The following is a 22303-nucleotide window of genomic DNA, read 5'->3' as shown; positions in this document are numbered from 1 at the left end:
ATAAATTAGCTCTTCGTAATAAAGTAACCAAATAGGCTTTAAAGAAAATACCAACATAATACTATTCATTAAAAAACAGCCTATTTTAACCATCGTGCTGGTACTTTAACGACGTGTTTTAACGATTTAGCTTCAAATAAACAGCAGAGTTTTGTTATACTAACACTATGTTCCCCAGAAGTACAACTCAGAGCATCTCGCAATTCCTTTCCAAGTCTCAAAGGTGCCTTTACTTACTAATGATGATTAATAGAAATGTATCGAAGCAGATTTTTCCCGGGGTTTTTGAAGGCATCTTTTTTCTCGCGTTATTGTCTGATGTAGCTAGTTGTCCAGCTTTATCTAGATAACTGGTAGGTAGCTGGCTGAAAAATACAGCCCTGTTTATTATTTGGACTTATATGAAGTCACTTAGGACCAAAGCGCGCAGAGAATGAGAAGAGTTACTCTGTTTGTTAACGGGACGTCTAAAAATGGCAAGGTGGGTAAAAAGTCAGGCTGAGTCTGTGTGGGAGCCTGGGCCGCAGAATGACTGCTTTCTTTCCCCACCGAGCTTCAAGGTGTATCATAATGGGAAAACTGTCACTATTCGGTGATATTACGCAGTTATATAGAGTAAAAACCGATGTTAGCTGTAGGGACTCTTAATGTGGCCCATTTGCTGGCTTTACAATAAAGCACGCTTTTATTTTCGACTTCAACTCTTTTCTTTACAGGTTGTAGCAGTTTACGGGACCTTGTCTGATCTACTGTCAGTAGCGAGCAATAAGCTGGGAATCAAAGCTTCCTGTTTATACAATGGGAAGGGTGGTCTCATAGATGACATTGCCCTAATACGGTAAACCCATTCATTCCGCAGCAGTTGTCCCATGGTGGATTTATTCTCAGATTGTGTCCTAAACGTGTTTATATGTGTGTCTGTCATCAGGGATGATGACGTACTGTATGTGTCAGAGGGAGACCCATTTATTGGTGAGCACAGACTCTTCCTGTATGTGCTGCCAGTCAGTGTGGACATGTGTAAAACATCTGTATTGTCATTGGTAGACCCACAGAGTGAAGTCAGGGTTACATCTGATCAGCACGGAGCGCACACCGACTGGCTGACCCTGAACATCGGTGGTCGCCTCTTTACCACCACAAGGTGCCTGTGGTTTAAATCGTCAATTAATTGAATGCATTACTGCATGTCACAATATGCAGTGCCTCTCAAAAGTATTTGTACAGTGAATTTGTTGAAAGAAAGTGGGGCTGAGACGATTAATCTTGACGAGTCGATTACTGAAATAGTCTTCAACCAATTTAGTAATCAGTTAATCGTTTGCTGGAGAACAGACTCCAAGAAAGGCCATTTGCTGAAAAAAGCAACATATTCAGATCAGTAATTAAGCTAAAACTGTACAAAATATGTATACATTTTGTATTTGATATGAAATGCTTGTGTCTGTGAATATGTGGCATATTTTTGTTGCATTTTACTAGGCAAAAAACAAATTGAATCATTTAATGTAATGTATAAAAATGCTAAATGAAAAACCTATAGACTGTGCCAATTTATCATCTGACTAATTGATTAATCATTAGAATTGTTTATTAAAATAAACTTTAGTTGCAGCCCTTAAAGAAGGCCATCAGAAGTCATGTTTGCAGTTTGTCCCAACATTGTAAATATGTAGAGAGGGGGGTGAAATCGTAATATTTTGCTATGAAAATAAAATATTATTGGATATGAATATTTCTGTGAAGCACTGCACTGTATGCCTGTTTTGTTTTATTTTTTTAACTGACTCTGACTTCTGTTCAGGAGTACTTTGGTCAGCAAAGAGCCGGAGAGCATGCTCGCTCACATGTTCCGTGAAAAAGGTACCGCTTCATATCCCCACCAGAAAATGTAATTCTGATGCGAGTCTTTTTGTAACTAAGGGGTTATTATTCACTCCAGATGTGTGGGGAAACAAACGGGACAAGTATGGGGCATACCTAATCGACCGCAGCCCCGAATACTTTGAACCGATTCTGAACTATTTGAGACACGGTCAGCTCATTGTCAATGAAGGAATAAATATACGAGGTGAGCTTTTTTGATTTTCCTCCACCTCTTAGTCATTTTGTTACCTACGACATGCAGTCCGGCGGCATGACGAGTCATTTGTGTTTTCCAGGAGTCTTGGAGGAGGCTCGGTTCTTTGGAATTGAGCAACTGGCTGAACAGCTGGAAGTTGTACTCAAGGTATTGTGAATAACATAATCACTCCCCTATCATTTCCCTTCCCCCCTCCACTTACCACTTTCTACCATTTAAACAGAACTCACAGCCACCCGAGGACCACTCTCCCATCTCCCGAAAGGAGTTTGTTCGTTTTCTCCTGGCGACCTCCACCAAGTCGGAGCTCCGCTGTCAGGTGACGCCAGCTGAAGAGGTTTCGTCTCGCTCGCTGTCCGAAAAGAACATTTAACCAACGTCGCTCTTGTTGTTTGCAGGGTCTTAACTTCAGTGGTGCCGATTTGTCCCGACTTGATCTGCGCTACATCAACTTCAAGATGGCTAACCTCAGCCGCTGCAATCTGACGCACGCTAATCTGTGCTGCTCCAATCTGGAGCGGGCCGACCTCTCTGGAGCCAACATGGATGTAAGTATTTTTTTGTTTTGTTTTGGGTTTTTTTTCTTCCATAATTTTTTACGGTTGATTTTGACAAAATATGTGCTTTTTACTTTTCTTTTCTTTCTTTTTTTTAAAGGGCGCTAATCTGCAAGGAGTCAAGATGCTCTGCTGCAACGCCGAGGGAGCTTCTCTGAAAGGGTGCAACTTTGAAGACCCGTCTGGATTGAAGGCCAATCTTGAAGGCGAGCTCTCCGCAGATGTTCGACCGAAAGACTCGAATACGTTCGTCCACGTCTGCCGTCTCATTTGACTCTTTTTTTGATTTCACGGCCAGGTGCGAATCTGAAAGGAGTCGACATGGAAGGAAGCCAGATGACCGGCGTCAACCTGCGTGTGGCCACCCTGAAAAACGCAAAGCTGAAGAACTGCAACCTGCGGGGGGCCACTTTAGCGGGAACGGATCTGGAGGTAGAGTAAAGGCTGTCGGAGGAGGATTATCTGTTAAGAGCAGCTACAGAAGCTGAGTCAGAGGTCAGGCTTTGAGATTACTTTTTTTTTTTTTTTTTAAAGGTCGAAATAAAATTATTAAAATGTAACTCATCTGCAGGCCACCTTTAACAGAGGCTACACACAGTATGGAGGGGAAAAGAAAGCTTTATCATTAATAATGAAAAAACAACTGCAAGGCCACAACAAATCCAGACTTTAAAAAAACATCATTGTGAGACAGAACAACCTTTAACATCTCTTATTGAGGAATTTAAAATGCATCCAAAATACAAGTTAAGATATTGAAATCCAGCAAAGTACTTTACAAATAATACTGTGAAACAATATTAAAGAGAATGTGAGTTTGTGTGTTTAGGTTTACGCTCAGTATTGAATACAAATCACAGCAACAATAATGAAAGTTTCCTCCACAAACAACATTTCACACAAAATCCATTCATCCAGTCTAAGTATAAAGACCAGGGCAAAAATTACAACATGTAGTATGAAATTGTGAAGGAAGCAGTTGATTTATCTGACTGGTGTTATGATCGTGTTTGTACTTAGTACAAAGTAATGTACTAGTAATGTACTTAGTAATGTACTTAGAAGAAAATATGTGGAAATGTTTTTAAGATCAGCCTTAGCACAGACATTTTTTCTTAAGAAGAAACAAATGGGTTTCATGAGCAACAAATTATAGCAAACAGCAGCAGAAACAAAAGTGACCCCAGAATAGATCCCTGTGGGAGCTCACATCTTATAGTAACAAATGTGGCCTTGTCAATTGGTAATATAATTATAAAGTCATTTGTACGTTTTTTCAAAAAAAAAAAAGTCAAGCAAGTAAAATACTGTGAACAACTGTGTCAGAAGCTTGAGATCAATGTAGAGCAAAAATCCTAAAGCATCGTCATCACAACTTGATGCGTTCCTGATTTTATCAGCCAACACAAACACATCAGTTTCTACAATGTTTTTATTTGTTTTGGGTTAACGCAAGTCAGGGAGAAACTTCTGAAAAGTAGGCACAAATCTAAAATAACATCATTTTCTAGGCTTGATGTTATGGCTGAATAATGTTTGAACAGTGTTTTGATTGAGCTCCTGAATAAAATATAAGCAGTCATGTGAACTTGTTTCCTAGCCTAAGAGGTAACAGAGAAGGAAGTAACACCTGTTAGATTGTGCCCTGATCTGCTCAGTGCTTTAACACCTCGCCTCTCCTTTGTGTTTCGCCCTTTCTCGATGCAGAACTGCGACTTGTCCGGCTGCGATCTGCAGGAAGCCAACCTGAGGGGCTCCAACGTGAAGGGGGCCATTTTTGAGGAGATGCTGACCCCTCTGCACATGTCGCAGAGCGTCAGATAACTCGCCCGTGGAACGAAGCTCTCTCTCTCTCCGCGTCAATTCTCTCCACTCTCCATGTGTCATACCGCACATTCCTCCTCGTCGAATCTGGCTTTACCTGTCTTGCGCCGCGGGTAAACGGCATGCACGGCTCCCTGGCGTTCCGACAATATTAGACTAGCTTTAAATACCTTGCACTATAAGAAGTTCCCAGGGTTGACGGCGTGTGTTTCCTCAACATCCTGCTGCTGCATTTATCACCAAAACTTAAGTAGTCTTCCTCGCGCGTCGTGTCCGGACGCAGTCCATTGATCCCGCTTGCTGTTATGTGTGCCACTATATTTATCTCGTTTCACTTAACGTGTTACTAGGAGTTCGAGTCAGATTACATGTGAGAAGAAAAAGAAAAGCCGAGCTTCACTGAATGCTGCTGTAGCAACAACAGAAGGGGTTGCTACACCAATTTACTGTGTCCGTGCGCAGAGGATGTCTCCTTGAAATAACTGAACTTTACGTTGCTGGATTATCAAGCCAAAGCCATACAGCGCAGCAGGCTTTAGTCTGAGAGGCTGAAACCGCTGTTAGTGCGCCGCAAAACTATGCTACAGCTTGAATATGCAAAGTGTCGCGTAGAGCTGTAACGTTTCTCAATGTTGGTGTTTGTTTGTTTTAGTGCTCCGTGAATCTACCTCCTCTACCATTCCTGTGTGTAAGCCTCCCACAGTTTTGCATGCTTGTGAGTGTCGCATGGCTTGTCAAATCGCCGACGCGTGTTCGGATTGTAGCGCTCTGTATCCTCCGTTTAACCCTACCGCTTAATCACACTTTGAACCTGTTTTGCACATGTCCACGTTTCCTTGTTACGCGGTGTAACCTTCTCGCCAAACGTCTCGGTGCTTTACCTTCGTATAATAATGACGTAAACGTAAAACAAAATCCAGTGCTTCCAAAGCTTCGCGCGGGAGGGCAGCTGGGATGTCGTGCTCTTTGTTTCGTGAGATTTCTCGCCTCGCTTCCAGGTGGTCCGGTGTCCGTTATTATGCACGTATGAAGACCCCCACCTTCACCTCTTTTGTTTGTTGGAAGATCGGCGGAGTTTCTCCGGCCGCAGCTCCGAGCTGCTCTGATGCAATACTACAAGCGTTCACACGGCCAGACCGTAGGTACCCCAGCCTCTCAGAATGAATAATGAAGGCAATCATGTTGTGTATTTATATCTTGAGAGGTCGAGTCAATGGAAGAGCCGTGGTTATTTATTTTTAATACATCTCATCGAATGCAATGTAGGCCAGATTTGGGTGTTGGATTGTAGTTATCTCCTTTCATTGCACTCAGCCATGGGAATATTTCCATGAACGACTGTTATAAATAAACTGCTACAAAGAGGAAAATGTGCTTGTTTTCTGTTATTGGATCACGTGGTTGTAGTTATTAACGTGCATTCATAAGGAATTGTAAGAAGGATTTAGGAGCCCTTAATTCAATAAAAAAATACTTTATTAATCCCAAAAGGAAATGAAATGTTGCTGTAACTTATCCAAGAATTGTGGGTAGATTGATAGCTGTGAACAGGAAGGATTTTCTGTAGAAGTCTGCGCTACAGCGGCCCTGAATAAGCCTCTGAATTTGACTGAAGTTTTTCACATTAGAACTACAAACTTCACTCGTTTTTTTTTTCCCTTCCAACTTCTACAAGTAAAATTTAAAAAGCTAACACATCCCTTATTCCGATGCCTCTAAATAAAGTCTAACACAACCAGACACACGATTAGCAAAAAACAGTGCAAAGTTTGATTATTGTTGTGACATGAACTCATAAAAAATTCGGAAAGATTTCTGCATTGCAGTACAAAGTATTGACATTCCCTCAAATCTTTCCCATTCTGTCTTAGAGACCAGCACACAATTAGCATTTATCAGCAAAGAAGTAGCTACGTTCGCATCTCTTATGGGAAAATCTGTTGGTAGAATGACTACTGAATGCGCACACCACAAATCTGATCACTACGGACAAGTGTCCAAAAGAAATGAATGGATTATTATTGTATTGCACAAGTCGTGTAGGCAGGAACAGTGAGGTTGAGGAAGAAGGTCGAATAAACCCTGAAGTTCTGACCCAAAGGGGCACAAATGCACAACACACTTCTCAGATATTTACTGGAGACAGTTTTATCAAGTTGGGATTTTTTTTAAATTTATTTAATAAAAATTCAACAGAGTTTGCTGCTACAACACAACAAAATGAAAAATGGTTGAAGAAAATTTGCAAATCCTTATATCAAGAAAAGAGCTTCCTGTTTGTGGAACACTTTGCGACTCGCTATTTTATTGCAAAAAAAAAAACTAAATAAATAAATGAAATGCGTTGTGTAATCTGCTGAACAGCTCTGTGGGGTGCCAGTGATGTCTAGTGTTGCTCAAGCCCACTTTGCAGCCTCCCTGTTGTGAAGTCATGGCAGCAACAAAGCAGAAGAGCCTTATATAAAGCCCAGTGTGCAGCATTCGCTCGACAGGGCGTGTTGGAGGAGCTCCTCGACTTCTGGACAAAAGGTAACGGCGAGAGGAGGGACCAAGTAGGGAAAAGTAAAAAGAAAAGATTGTGTAGAGTACAGAAGTTTTATTATTTCTCCCTGTGTCAGGATGGCTGTACGAACGCTGACTCTGTGGCTCCTCTTGGTGGGGACGGTGCTGTCGCTGGGCAGCGGGCAGCACTGGTCATTCGGGCTGAGCCCAGGCGGGAAGAGGGAACTGGACGGCTACCCAAACACGCTGGACAGCGTAGGCACCTGAGCGCTTATTCTAAACATTGACTTTTTAGTCGTTTTTGTCGACTTTCTCCTTGTATTTTCTCTCCCGTAACAGATTTTTGAAGGTTTTGCTCACATGGCTGCGCCTCGCAACGTTCTGGGCTGTGCTGAGGAGTCACTGCCTGCCAAAATCTACAGAATGAAAGGACTTCTCGTGAGATGTGGACTCTTGTGTTCTTGTGTTTTTCACAATTAGGCCAAATCTGAGCTCAGTTGGTAATATTTTTTTTTCTCTTCTTTCAGGGGAGCATGTCTGAGAGGGAACACAGACACCAACCATTCGAAAAATGATGTCTGATGTGTTTTTATGTGTTTAATTCAAACGTCATTAGTTGAGTCATAGCATGGCATCAGGTTCACAACTTATGAATAAAAGTTGCTCAATCTTTTTGCTTCACTCTGTTACTGTCTTGGGGATTTTGGTTTTTTGCAAAAACCAAAAAAGGAAGAAAAAAATATACACTGCTCAAAAAAATAAAGGGAACACTTAAACACTTAAGTGAACACTTAAGTGTTCCCTTTATTTTTTTTGAGCAGTATATATTAACAAAAAGCAAAACACTATTTTTTCCCTTTTCCTCTCTTTTACCGTTGCCTAAACTCTTTGAAGCATGGTCCTCGGTAATGGAAAAACAAGATTTTTCATCACTCAGACTGCAAAAATGAATGGGGATCCAAATTCACCCGGGCATTCGTGCCATTTGATTTGTTTTTTGTTTTTTTTTTAATTCAGAGAAGTTCATCATCCTGAAAAGTAAGCTTTGCTATTAAACTGAGATGCGGAGAAATAGCCATTCAAACTTTATTCCAAAATATCAGGACTTGTTTTACCCTTATGGCCCACCCTGTATTTACACTCCTTGAACATTTCCAAGATGTGACGACCGCAAACTTGAACATTTTTAACTAGAATTTTATTTGACTACTCAACACAAAACAACTTTATTGTAGCCATGGCTGCATGTTTAGTTGAACCGATTCCTCAAATCTTTAGCAACCTTTTGACAGGTTTTCTTCCAGTTTTGCCCTGTGTTTAGCTCCATAAATATTCCCACCCTGTCCCTGCTGAAGAGAAGCGTCAGGGGACACCATGTAGATGTTTCACCGTGTGGATGATGTGTTCAGGGTGATGTCCACTGTTTGTTTAAATAAATCTCTCTTACACTGGGATAAAAGTACCCACATTTATACTCCAGTTACCAATTAGATAACTTCAGGAAGCTGGAGTGACTTTTATTTAAGGGTATTAGAGTAAAGAGGTCCAAATAGAAAATAATTTTGGAATTTTATATGCAAATGATGCATTGATAATTTGTGTTGGATATATTCTAAGTTTACTACATGAGAAAACATCAGGAAATTCAAGGGATGTGAAAAGTTTTGCAAAATACTGTAATTAGTCCTGTTTGCTAAATTTGATTCTTTAAGGTCCACCGTCCTCCTGGATCATTTATAACAGTAGTACATATTTTTGTTTGTTGTTTTTTTTAGTGCAATCTTTGCAAAATAAACAAATAAAAAGATACCCAAAGTGTGTATGACGCGGTGCACAATGCACAGAAGGTCATCAAGAAGAACTGTGAACATTTGTGAAATGATCCTTTATTTTGAAATCCAAAGAAACAACTGGCTGTAATGCTGCATGTTCTACCACCAGAGGGCACTAGAAATCAACAGAAAACTTGTTATTGAATTGTATAATCCTTCATTGTGACACCAGGCCTGTTTCATTCAGTATGCAGCAGAATTTTGTCGAATCGCTTTGATCTTTGTTACCTCTGCTCCAGATTTGAGACTGCATCATATTACGCCAGTGGCGTCATTTTTTTTTTCATGTAGCCTATTTATTGTGTTTTTTGCTAAAGATAAAATGGACCGAATGCCATTTTATTAGCATGCTGCCTGCTTTTGTTAATTCACGTACTATCCCCTGCAGAATATTAAGCTGTTTTATTAAGACCGGATAATCAACACTGCAATTATCCGAGGCAGGCGACATGTGTGTTTGCCAACAGGGTATGAAATTTAAACAAACCCAGCCAGAGATCGAAGTTATTCATCATGGCGCTTTCACTGTGGAATAACAGCCTGTAATATCCTGCTGACAAGCAAATGGGCTGAGCACAGCCTCATCTTCAACGCAAAGTGTGTGTGTGTGTGTGCGTGTGTGTGTGCGTGTGTGTGTGTGTGTGCGTGTGTGTGTGTGTGTGTGTGTGTGTGCTTTTTTTCAAATTAGTTCAATCCATCTGTCACTCGGGCATTACTTAGCAAATACACGGCGACAAAAATAATATATATATATATTTTTTTCAGTTGGTCTCATATTGCAGATGAGACTAAACCAACTTTCACTTAACACAGACTCAACACCAAATTAATGTGCGTGGTTATGCTTTATTAGCGTTCACTGTGTGAGAAACAGCAGCAGGACGTAAATGATTTACATAAGATCAATACCATCATGGACAGTGGGTCTGTGTCAATCCACTTTTCTGTTTTTAATCAGAGGCATACAGCAATTGTCGCCCTGCAGTTAATCTGAAATATTAAATCGTTCAAAGGAAAGTAATGTGCAACGATCAGGGCTGAGAACATACACACACACACACACACACACACTGCTGAGCACAGGCTCCCACTGCTGCAAAGTCCAATAATTACTTCTAATTTGTCTCACTCAGACCAGTCAGACGCATTTAACTAATCAGAGAAAACACTGACCAGAGTTTCAGCACATAGACTTGTTTCTTTTCAACATGGTAGACTTCCACACTAGTAAAATAAGCTGTTAAAAATTAACCGTTAAAATCAGTGGAGCAATTTACAACCAGTTTTAAAATGTAATTAGTGCTATGAGCATCTTCTTTGTATTAAATTAAAAACAGAGACAAAACAAAAGATCATTAGACTTTGATTATGGGATAAAACATTACTGAAATATAATGTTGAGCTGAGTTTTTATAGCTAACTAGGTTGAATGTTGCTTTTTCCCAGACAACCAGAGTTAAAACCTGACTCAGGGTTAAGAAGCTAAGTTAGCTAAAGAGTTGACTTTAGCAAACGTGTTCAATAACTAACCCTGGATAGAAACTCTTAATTTTTGGTCCAAATCAGAAACTTTGTCAATTACTAATCTTAGGTCGGTTCTTTAAGTTTCTATAGATTCCGAATACAACCCACACATGCGGAACAACATTTCTGCCAAAAGAGATAAGGTAAAAGCCTAGCAGGAAGTCATAATTATGACTTTATGTCATAATTAAAATAGTGAAATAGTTACTGTTATCTTTTGAACACAGTGTAGAACAAATGAGATCAAATGTTTCACAGAAGCAACACAATCAGTTAGCTGTAATAAAAATGTTTAGTGTAGGATTTTGCGAGAATTTAACCATCATTAACGTTTACAGACATTTACAACAAAATTTATTTGATTAAAATTGTAACATTTTATTTGCAAATGAAAGGAAAAAAATTGTACATATAGCAGCTTAGTAACAAGTTTGACTTTAGCAATAGCAATAGTCGCTACAATAGCTAAAGCTGGATAGAAACTTAAACTCTTCCTCCAACACAGAATCTTTGCTAACCAAAAGACCTATGGCAGGTCTTAAACTTTACAATGTTTAAACATTAAATGTACAAATTAATATGCTTTAAAGAAATTCTTAGGCCAACAAAGCCTCCAAACTTCCAAAGACAGTTTTACGTTAGCAAACTAGAGAAAGATTCATGCGTTAATGATAATTCTTTCTTTTCTTTTCCAGCGCATTATGACAATTCTTAATTTGTGATAAATTGTTATATTTACTCATAATGTAGCACATATAAGCATATCAACTTCACCATTCTCTGCAGAACATGGCGGATAAGAATAATGGCTGACTGAGCCAACAACTTCACTTAAATTCTGATTAAATTATTAGGATTTGCTTTTCAAAAAAGCAAGAAATGTTTGCATGTTTAAATATTTATAACTGATGTAGAAAATATGCCCAAAGATTTTATGATGTACATTTGTGTAAATGAATCTGTCTGACATTACAAAAAACAAAAAAAGCAACAAAAAAAACACAACAAAAATTTATTTTTCTGCGGATTTGTAGATTTTGGGATTGTATTGCCGCAGGCCTGGTTGTTGTAGTGTCATTCAGATATGACACTTAAAGTAATAAAACAATAAAAGCAACAAACTGAAGTGAACTGTCTGTGTCTGATCTTCAGAAAAGGGGAAGAACCTGACAGGAGGCGGGACCGCTATTCAAGAGAGTGATTTTATTAACTTGTTTAATTGACTCATATATGAGCAAAGATAAATAAACAAACAAAAATTAAAATCCTGAATGTTTTGCTTGCTACAACCAAAAATGATTACTTTGGGATCAGATGTTCACACATTTTTTCAAATTTAACATCCTTGTGCTAATAATAAGAAAGAACATGAAAAATATTTTCTTTCTTTTTTTTCCATTAGGAAAGCAGGCAAATTAAAATGCTTAAAACAACAGCTTGTGCACATCTCCAGCCAACTAGTTCATGTTGTTCCTGCGATCTGGTGAGATTGCTTATATGAGAATTTCTCACTAAATTAAAAGGGAGCCAAGATGCTAATCTTTCTGGAACTGCTCCACCGACGAGGAGAGTCTGGCCCGGTGGACTCGTTAGGGGCCTGTCTCCAGCTGAGTTTCATTTCACAGCGCAGTAAAATGCTTCGGGCCTGGTTACAGTGGTGAAGGAACAAAAAAAGCACAAGACGACAAAACTCAAGCTCCACTCATTGACGAGTGCCACTGAAGCAGGACGGCACCTCCGGTATCTTGAGTGCTTTGTTCGTCACTAAACCAGAACAGAGACAGGTGAGAGGGCCGAACAGAGGAGGCTGGAGTCTGACTGCAGAAGGTCAGTCCAGGCCAAGACAGCGGAAGCGTACGCTTAATTGTGCTGACAAGGACCGATGAGAGCTCTCCTACAGGCTGAACTGCCTTTGGAAAACAACCTGCGGTTGTGCCTTTTATTACGCGCACTCCACAAATCATAAAAACGAAGCCCTGTGTGGTAAGCGAAAACATTTCCCTTTTTGTTCCGTCTCAGTTGTTTTTCTCTGCTGTGGCGCCAGTCTCACATGAACCAAAAAAATATGGTTCACGTGAGACTTCCTCGTGCCAATGTTTATCATCATTTCCAATTAATCTCCTTTACATCTCAATTCTAAACATCCATAGCACTGAAAGGGACGATTGGTGTTTCCAACTCTACATGCGTGTCTGAGAGGTTCGCCACCACAGATGTCCCCCTGAATAATGCAAACTCAAACAGCACACTTAGCTTGACCTCAGACACGGCTTGAAATATTCATTTTTGTGAAAAGACGATTTATATCTTTTTCACACATGGGTCTGCATTAGGCTGTAATATCGATCAGATGCTAACAGGATAGCAGATAAATACACCAGCTTCATGTTCTCTTTCAGTTAATCAGTAATGATTCAAACTTTACACCACATGCATGTGTTTTCCCTTTGTTTATGTAAGACTAAATCCTGCTATCAAACTTTAATTTGATCAAAAACAGCTGCATCCGCTTTATTCAGGTGACAAACTTTATTGGTTTGTCTGAGTCGTGTGTCTAGATGGTAAAACTCCTGACAGCATTTAAAAGATATAAAATGGTGACGTTTATGCAGCATTCAAACGTTCAAATTCCTCTTTTTAACTTTTCAATCAGTACCTTAACAAGCTAACTGCACTTTTTAATTTCCTATTTTATAGAAATAATTGGCTTTCGTAGAAATTTACCAACCGCAATGCCAGCTATGCAAATGGATCAGCTGTTGAAAGTGTTTAATAAAATATATAAATCTATTGAAAACATTAAATTTCCTGTTATAGACCAACATAAAGCAGACCACGATTGTGGCAGGAAAAGGAGACATTGTTTTTATTTTTTTTAAAAGACTTATAAGTAGAGATCTGAACGCGTGCCAAGCATTTGCATTCACTGCCTTTACTTTGACAGAGTCTATAAAACCCAGTTGCCTTCAGAAGAGACATTTTTACATTAGTAAACACAACTGCTAGTATAAATCTGGCTGTTTTGCGAAGCCCTCAAACATTAGTTGGAGAACATTCATGAACAAACAGCATCATGAAGATCCTGAAGGAACACAGCAGACAGGTCAGGGATAAGGTTGTGAAGAAGTTTATGGTCAGGCTGGGTGATAAAACAATATTTCAAACTTTGGACTGAGCTTTACTCCATCATCCAAAAATGAAAAGAGTATGACGCAACTGCAACCCTCCCAAAAGATGGCTGAAAATAAGGCCACGTAAAGTCGCATGGTGACACAAGGCTTGTAGAAATCACAGCAAACGTGGCAGAATGTGTGCTGGTCAGATGAATCAAAACTGTATCTCTTTGACTATATGCAAAATACTATGTGGCAGAAAACTAAAATTGCGCATCATTCCCACAGGAAAACATAATGGTGGCTGGGAAAGGAAGGGACAGGGAAGTTGGTCAGGGTTGACGGGAATTAAAAAGGGGCTAAACACCAGACAGACCTGAAAGGAAATCTGTTAAAGGTTGAAAAACATTTGAAGCTGGGCTAGAGGGCTACCTAGCCCAGCTAGCCCAGTCTGACTGCAGAAGGTCCGTCCAGGCCAAGACAGCGGAAGCGTACGCTTCTGCCAAGCGTACGCTTGGCCATACTATTGCATAGATGCAATAGTATGGCCAAGATTTAAACATATTCATGTGTTAGAACGGCCCAATCAAAGACTTCATGTATGCTGTTTCTCATTTCACAATTATGCACTATTTTGTCTTGGTCTAACATGTAAAATCCAAATAATTGAAGTTTGGGAAGGGAAAAAAAAGCGACTACAAACACTTTTTGTACATTTAAAACCACAATTTAGATTTTAGGCCCAGATATTTTTAAAATAACTTTTAAGTCTCAAGTATGGGTGCAATAATTGGAAATGTCAGGTTAAAACATGATGTAATGAAGTTTATTGTTTCAATGTAACATAGCTCTAACCCAAATATTACAACACAGGCTTAATCATTAAAGATAACGTATACGATTTAATGCGATTAAAAATGCACAAAGTGTCTAACAGCAGGTCCACCAAGAGATATTTGCTAGGTTACAAAGTGCTCTTTACTTTAGACCACACCATAAAGTATAACTCTGTCATGTGATATATATACAGCAGAAGAGACCTGCTCTGACGAACTCCTTTACTGTCACTTTTATTTTGTTTTATTGCAGCTGATATACGATTGCTGTACGGCACACTTTATGGCATACACTATCCCACACATATATACAGACCGGAGTCCAGAGCCCGGCTGACATCACGAGACGTATGCTGCTCCGGCCGAGGTTATCTGAGAACCACTGTTGCAGCACTGGTGGTGATTTTAGATAATGACAAAAGCATTAAGATGGTGCAAGTAAATCGACTGAATGAGCGCCTAAAGCCACATCTAAAGCATTAATATTGTCTCCTTCAGCTGCGTGATAATTTTCTCGGTTGATAATCATTAACATGTCACAGTTCACAATCCCCTTAATTTTTTCATCAGCGCTATTAACATAAAGCAGCTGAACTGAAGAGAACATTTGCTTTGTTTTCTCCAGCACTCACTGGTTGTTGAGCACATTTACAGCAGGATAAAGACAGGAAGAAGTCCTCTGAATAGAATAGATGTTAGAACCTTACAGAAAAGACATGTTGAAGAGTTTAAAGGCCTTACAGTACATGTTGTCCAGCAGTGGTTCAACCTTTGAACCGTTTGTTATCTACTTCCTCTTCAGTGGGAACCCTCTTTAAATCAAGACAGTTGTGTCAGGCCAATGACATGTCAACACTTTCCTTTTCACTGTTGCTTCATAGATTTTCACTTTGCAAATGGTGAACTTTCTTCAAAATCAACAAAGAGAAACCCCAAAAAAGTCCAAGCGATCTAGTAGTCTTCTTCTACTAGATCTTTTCCATTTCCTTGGGGAATGTTTTATGAGTTTATAGTGATTGATCCATTGCTGAAGACTGACCCTTTGGTGACCTCTGTGCTAACAGTAGACAGTGGGACGATTTCATACCTATCCACCGGCCCCCAGCAGCGACAGCGCAATACAGTGGACTTAAGCTGCTTCTGGAAGTTGCTGTTGAGGAACCCATAGATGATCGGGTTGACGCAAGTGGAGACCATCGCTGCAAGGTGGCAGAAAGAAAAGATGACGTCATGGCCGCAAGACGGGATGGCCTCGTGGTTCCAGTCAAACACCGTGTTGAAGATGTTGAGCGGGAGCCAAGAGAGGGCGAAGGCCACCACGATGGAGATCAGCATGGCGTTGATCCTTGTGGAGCCCTTGTTCTTCTTCTGAGTCGCATTCCTCCCGCGCTCCACCATGTCCTTCCTCCTCCTCAGGCGCAGGTAGACGTGCAGGTAGCAGACCAAGATGAGGGTGAGAGGAAGCAGGTACTGGAAGACAAGCAGGGAGGTGGTGTACGCGCGGCGCTTTGGAATGGATGGCCACAACTCCATGCAAATGAGGTGGTCACTGACAGGGATGGGGAGGCTCAGGTTCTGGAAAGGCAAGGTAAGTACACTGTACTTTAGGAAAGGCACGGATATTAGGCAGGCCACGATCCAGGTGACAGCCACTGCCACGTGGGACTGGCTCACCAGTGGTTTCCATCCAGTCGGGTGGACGATGAGCTGGTAGCGCTCCAAGGCAATGAGGACGAGGGAGAAGATGGAGACAGTAACTGAAATGCACTGGATAAAGGGCGTGAGCTTGCACAGTGTATCGCCGAGGATCCACTGGTCCATCAGTGTGTAGATTATGGTGACTGGGAGGCATATAATGCACATAAGAATATCAGAGCAAGACAGGTTGACAATGAAGATGTTGGTAACGTTTTGCATCTCCTTGTGCCGCATGATGACAAAAACCAAGCAGGAGTTTCCGATGAGCCCCACCGCCATCACTATGCTGTAAGCGATGATGAGGAATGTGGTCCCGCTCACTGAGAGCGAGCAGTCCTCCGTGGACTCCCATGGTATCTCTCTCCACAAGGCCTGGTTGTGATTGGTGTTGTGCTGCAGTTCCATGATGTTTCTTGGCTCCCGTCAAAAAAAGAAGACGAATTCAGATGAATGAATCTGAAAAAGGAGTCTAGATGAATTCACTTTGTCACACCTGATGTTATAACGTCATGAATTTTATTTTCACATTTCAGTGTTTTGTGATCCATAGTTCCGGGTTCATGTTTGTCTTCTTTTTTGTGGCCTAAAGAAAGAAAAAAATAAGTTGATTTGAAACAAATTGCATTTGAAAGAGAGTCAACTTAGGTCTAAGCAGTAAAATCAATGAAATCAATTGCTTTTTTGGGGGCCTAAACATACCCTGAAAACTCACCAAACTTTGCATAAAATTCACCCTCTATCCAAATTATTATGGTTCAATGTTGTCCTGCTTAATCTAGACATTTGAAACATTAGTACACAGATAAGACAAGCAAAACGTCTCCTGTAACCGTTTCCTACAACAAATATGAAGTCGGCCATTTTAGTTTGAAAGGTCCTTCTTAAGGGTTTTGGTGATTTTACACTCGTCAAACTTTGACCATCTACTTCTAGGGATTTTGGAGGCATTGGCTTCAAATTTGGTCAAATGCAAGCATTTTGAGAGAGGGTCTCAAATATTAGTGAATTTTAACTATTCACACGCAGCTGTGCTCCCTAACTCCGTAAATACACAGAGTTCACTGTAATAGTTTATTAGACCTGCACAGTAATTGGAGAACCTAAAATTGCAATGATTGTCTTAATTGTGATTAGCACTTTTCTCACTCTGCTTTTTCTCCTACATCATAAAGTTCTCACTACAATTATTGAGCTTTAGCATCTTGGTCACTAAAGCTGCTGTGGACACAGTAACAAGGAAAGTCAGCACTACTGGCCAAACACATTACCAACAAACTGTTATAAGATCAAAACCTGATCTATTACGTAGAACCAATATTGCCAATATTTTTGGGTCGAGATTCAAGATATTGTATTTTTAATACAACTTAAAATGAAAAAAATTACAAGATTTTCTCTGTTTATGCATCAAAACACACATTCCTAACCTTTATCTGAATTTTACAAAGTGTAAACAAAGTGCATTAAAGAACATAATGTTGACAGGTTTTTATGGACTGGAAATTGTGAGTTCTTTATTATTTTGATGCAGTGATTGAATAGAGTTGGAAAAAAATCAGATTTTTCAGCAACTGACTTGCTAGTCACCATTCAGCAAAACAAATGAAAATCGGTCCTTTTAGCCAATGCATTGGTGCATCTCTAAGTACAACAATTATTTTATTGTACAGTGTCGGTAAAATAGACAGCATTCAGTGCAATAAACACTTGAAAACTACCTCTAAATGTAACAGGTGTTTCTTCTGAAGTTTTGCCAGCAAATTAAAACACACATTAATTTACTGTATGTTGTAGTAACAATTGATGAATACATAACTTTGTAATAACTGTATTTTAAGCAATGAGCTGGTGTGATTCATTTTGTCTCGATACCAAGATATTCTGATATTTCTACTCAAGGTTATCAAAGAGTGACTATTTCATACTGACTCAGCTGCTACTACGCATTTCAGGGACAAATTTCACTTTGTGCACATCGGCAGTGGATTCACTATTAGAATAATGGGAACTCTGTGATGGACATTAACAATGTATGTATGCAGATACGAGGCTGTGAAGGGAAACAGATTTTCTCTCTCCTCCTGAGTGCAGACTGTAAGAATAACTGATGCACTCATGGAAGATTATCAAGAAAGAAAAACAAAACAAGAAAAAAAAAAAGATTTTGCAGCAGTGCTATAATAGCTCGCTGATTTTGATTTCCATGACAATAAAGGGGATAATCATTGCACTTTCATTGACAATCATTTCCTATTGCTGTGTTCTTTCCTTTTGACGGCGAGAATATATTTTCTATCTCCCCCATAAAGAACAATGTTCCCAGTGACAGCAGCACACATGGTCTTTACAGGCACCCACTGTATAAATTAATGTAGTGGAACACATCGGAGAAATACAGTCCGGTTTCATTAAACCAGGACTAAGAGCATCTGATTATTGTGCACAGATATCCTTATTTGTGTGCACATTTCTAAGAGTGGATGCACAGCCCTAAAATCATTACTGATTAGCTGATACGATCTGCCCATGGCTCCATTCCCCTAGAATATTAGTTTTGCAACACAGCTAGGCAAACAGAATTATATCTGCGGGATTTATCATATTTAACAGATGACTCCTTAACAATGATAAATGTTGACAGGTGGGACATTAATGGCTTGTGGCCGTCTCTGTTATGAGCTGTAATGACCTATTAGGATGTGCTGTTTCATTTGTGGTGATTAGCCTGAGTGTTCCTCATCAAAGGAGCACAAGCACAAAACAAGTTCAAGTACAATTTAAAATCCTTTCCTCAAGAAGCCCAAAAACAATTAAAAAAAAATTAAAAAATCTGGAGCTTAACCCGGCCAGATTTCTGCTTGCTTGTGCGGCTGGTACTTGGACAACGCAGCCTTGATGCTGATTATTTATAGCAGAATTTGTTCATTTAAAGTGATGCAGTGCTGTGTGTTGTGTCTGCTGCCAGAGACAAGCAAGGAAATTTACAAAAGCAATCACTGAGAAGCTTAAAAGAGATTGCACCCTTAACAACACAAGTGATTTGCAATTTTAATAAAGGAATTAAACCTGATAGTGGAAAAAAAAATTAATACATAGATGCATTTAGTTTGATTTTGAAAGATTTTTAAGAATACACCAAGAAATGGAATAAATAAATAATAACACCTCAGAAATACATGAAAAGATGAAGAGAGAGGAAAGTGTTGCATGTGTGACCTACCCGCTGTCCTGGATCCTCGGTCCGTCTGCAACAGTGTGGAGTCTGCTCGCTCCGAGGCGGACCTTTAAAAGCTCCGGGGGCAGGTAGGGGACACTCCTGAGTCGGGGAGGAGACGCTACACTATTTCCACTTAGGGATCTGATGAATGGTCACTGAATGGGAGCCACTTGCACTTTTAGCGAGCTTTGTGGAGAACAATGTGACCAGAAGGGAAAACAAAGAAAATAACAACTCCCATAATTAAATGTACTTATAGGTAAATATGTATGCGCCCGGGGAAAAAAAAGAAGTCCTAAAGCTTTGTGGTGATATATTAGAAACAGATTAAAAGCGCTTCTAAACCAGTATTAAAATGCTCAGTTATCATATTCGTAAACGAAATAATGTCATTCTTACCGCAGTCTTGTTGTCCTGTGGGACTCTGCTGTGCTCCAGGTGAGTTGTGTCGGTGGAGCAGAAGGTGTACAGGATCCCGGACAGGAGCAGAGGTTTCTCTTAAAGCGCCCTCATCGTGCCTCAGACTCTGGCGGGGATGTAGCTGACTGACTGGGAACATCTTACATAATAACTTCTGCGAGGCTGGCACGCGCGCGCCAACGCGCGAACACCCGGGTCGCAGCAGCAGTCTCCCCGATCTGCGCGCGCGCGCACGTACACAACACGGGGCCAATGAGGAAATTGAGTTGTGTGAAATTTGCAGGCTGAGCATGGTGGGCTTCACCCACCTGAAGCTCGGAAAGGCATTAGTGGCGACTTTAGAGAAAAGGGACCGAGGTCAACGATGAACCCGAGTGGGAAGGCTCTCGATCTACAGCTAATGTAATATTTATATAGGACTTTAGTGTAGCTGCAGCAAGCTGTGAAAGCTACCTCCAGTACCTTCCAGACATTTTAAATGCCCACCCACATGCATTTTAAAATACCTTATTGATCCTAATCAATATATAAATAAATATATACGCACAAGGTCTGTATATTTCTCTATAAAGTCGTTAAGCAACCCTTCAATGCAGCACATGAAGCTTTTCTAACTATATATTTCTATCTATTTAGATATACCTGTCTATCCATTGTGCATGATGTTTGATGAAGAACGCTCCAGCTGGATAGTGACTCAGTGTAAATAGTACATTATTATGTCTATAAAGAATGGAGTCATAATAATAAACGTGACGGCAGCAGCTATTAAATGTCAGATTTATTATTTTAAAGCATCCTAATTCTACAAACTCTAAAAAAAACACCTATGAAATACATGAAAAGCTGGACAGAGAGTGTTGCATGTGAAATTTATTACACTTTGATTCAAATAAATTTCAGTGTTTGTATCAAACACTATAAAGACAACGTTTGATTCATTTTTAGGTTCGCGTTGACATTTGATCGTCACTTATTGAGTTATTTTATCTGTAAGTAAAACATATTAACGGTCTCTTTGGCACATGAGCCTTGCATGACCCTGATCCCTGTAGCGCCTCCCTTTGGGTGTCGGACCCTATGGGTTGGAAGTTACATGACATTAGATTTGTTTTTGGTATGTAGTTAGCACATACCAAATGAGTGTGGTAATATTTAATATGAGTGTATTAAATGAGTATGTGCAGGATTTTTGTCAATACAATTAGACGTGACAAATTTTTTTCTATCTTTGGCTGCATGGAAGATCAGTTTTCATCAGTGGTGCATTCAGTAAGAGGATTTTTGATTTATATTATGTAGTGTTTGCATGCTCTCCCTTTTCTTTCATGAATTTTCTGTACAACTTTGAACACCGGGATCCATTGACATGTGTATTTTAGATGTTTCTGAGACATGCAGGACAGATGCCAGTGTCTAGGAGCCAAAAACAATTCTGCCTACTTCTCATTCCTTACTTCTGATCCCTGCTGTCTAATGTTGATTCTTAGCACCCAGCAGGAGTACGCACAAAGCAGATCTAGCCGGGTGTGTTTGAGTGATCTTTTCATGCTTCATTACTCAGATGTGGGTTGGATTTTTTTCTTAATTACTGAGCAGCTATTAGTGAAAGGAATCACAGACTTAGTTATGCGATGTTCAGAACTACACCACACACTTCCTCACTCTCATAGCACCTAAAAACACATTTGAAATACAGTAAGTTGAATAAATATTCAGATTCCATTGTATTTTTGGTCACCAGCAGAGGCACTTTGTAAGGAGTTGCTAATCAAACGTGTGTTCCCAGTTCAGGATAACAGGATAACCTACTCGAGTTCCCACAAAGGTTGCAAGTTCTGTCCTTTTAAAGTAGTAACAACTTAGAGTCATTTCTATTACAGGTAGAATGAGCACCATTGGTTAAATATGTATCAGAATTTTATACATATAGTACATTTCAAAATGAACTGTAGTTTGCTGCAGTTTGTGACGTTGCATGTCAAAGAATTTCAGAGGCTTCCCTTCCTTCCATTGTTTTTCTTTAATGCCTAAAATGGCTAACTACTGTCACGATTTTTATCACTTGTTTCATCTTCCACAATATTGTAATATTTGCAAAGATTATTTCCACGCAGACACCATCGAACACGCTGCACTTGAGGAAATAAAACAAAACAACATGCAGCGCTGTCTGCATCTCTGCCATCATTTTCCCATAAAGACCAAATGAAACATCTTCGCGATGCAAGTCCCCCGTTCACATCCCTCTGCCGCTAACACCTTGTACTATTTTAAAGCCCATTCCTTGCACCTCCTGTGAATGTGCGACAGATTGTTAACTGCTTCTTCACACTGTCCCCACACACTCCTGTTTTAAGTGGAGGCTGTTGGAGGGAACAGTAATAGCCGTTTGTCTGAGAGGCAGAGCGGCGAAATGACTTGCCACCAACAACAACAGCTCCGTGGGTGTTTGCTCGAAGCAGAGGCATGGGCATCGAGTCGCTCGAGACGAAGCTTCTGCGAGATTTTAGATTGAGGCAGGGATGCAAATACAAGGACGGGTGGAAATTATTGGATGGGCTGGAGTTTAATGAAAAACCGTCGGACATGCCGGGACGCAGCTGTGCGTCTTCCCTGGTGCAATCAGTTCTACTGTCACTCACTTTGTGATTTTTCTGTGAAAGGCCGTTGTTTTGGCCACGGAAAGAATGGGTG

The 22303-nt window shown here is 40.1% G+C and overlaps 3 protein-coding genes across 4 annotated transcripts; 2 read left to right on the top strand and 1 right to left on the bottom strand.

The window, feature by feature from the left end:
• The first annotated feature begins 280 nt into the window (after positions 1 to 280).
• Positions 281 to 5834, top strand: kctd9a (potassium channel tetramerization domain containing 9a). Of its 2 annotated transcripts, XM_008417515.3 has the most exons (12): positions 283 to 481; positions 717 to 838; positions 929 to 972; positions 1048 to 1144; positions 1805 to 1863; positions 1943 to 2071; positions 2163 to 2230; positions 2307 to 2402; positions 2482 to 2631; positions 2741 to 2846; positions 2939 to 3072; positions 4348 to 5834. In XM_008417515.3, exons 1-12 carry the CDS (start codon positions 434 to 436, stop codon positions 4462 to 4464), a joined length of 1170 nt encoding a protein of 389 aa, XP_008415737.1. In that variant the 5' UTR covers positions 283 to 433; the 3' UTR covers positions 4465 to 5834. The 2 variants fall into 2 exon arrangements, with proteins under 2 accessions (XP_081466632.1, XP_008415737.1); XM_081610506.1 differs by having other exon boundaries at positions 281 to 481; positions 929 to 1144.
• Positions 5835 to 6868: 1034 nt separating this feature from the next.
• LOC103469675 (progonadoliberin-1) lies at positions 6869 to 7639 on the top strand. The gene is made up of 4 exons (XM_008417516.3): positions 6869 to 6993; positions 7083 to 7221; positions 7306 to 7404; positions 7494 to 7639. Exons 2-4 carry the CDS (start codon positions 7084 to 7086, stop codon positions 7539 to 7541), a joined length of 285 nt encoding a protein of 94 aa, XP_008415738.1. The 5' UTR covers positions 6869 to 6993; position 7083; the 3' UTR covers positions 7542 to 7639.
• A 3866-nt stretch (positions 7640 to 11505) lies between these two features.
• Positions 11506 to 20058, bottom strand: npy8br (neuropeptide Y receptor Y8b). The gene is made up of 3 exons (XM_008417517.3): positions 19586 to 20058; positions 19190 to 19372; positions 11506 to 16552 (listed from the first exon to the last, which is right to left on the bottom strand). Exon 3 carries the CDS (start codon positions 16372 to 16374, stop codon positions 15271 to 15273), a length of 1104 nt encoding a protein of 367 aa, XP_008415739.1. The 5' UTR covers positions 16375 to 16552; positions 19190 to 19372; positions 19586 to 20058; the 3' UTR covers positions 11506 to 15270.
• Between the last annotated feature and the right edge of the window lie 2245 nt (positions 20059 to 22303).

This window comes from Poecilia reticulata, chromosome 9 (genome assembly GCF_904066995.2).
Source record: "Poecilia reticulata chromosome 9, P_reticulata-male-v2, whole genome shotgun sequence".
Taxonomy (NCBI): Eukaryota; Metazoa; Chordata; class Actinopteri; order Cyprinodontiformes; family Poeciliidae; genus Poecilia; species Poecilia reticulata.
The sequence above is the reverse complement of the archived record's forward strand: the minus strand, read 5'-3'. Positions and strand labels throughout refer to the sequence as shown.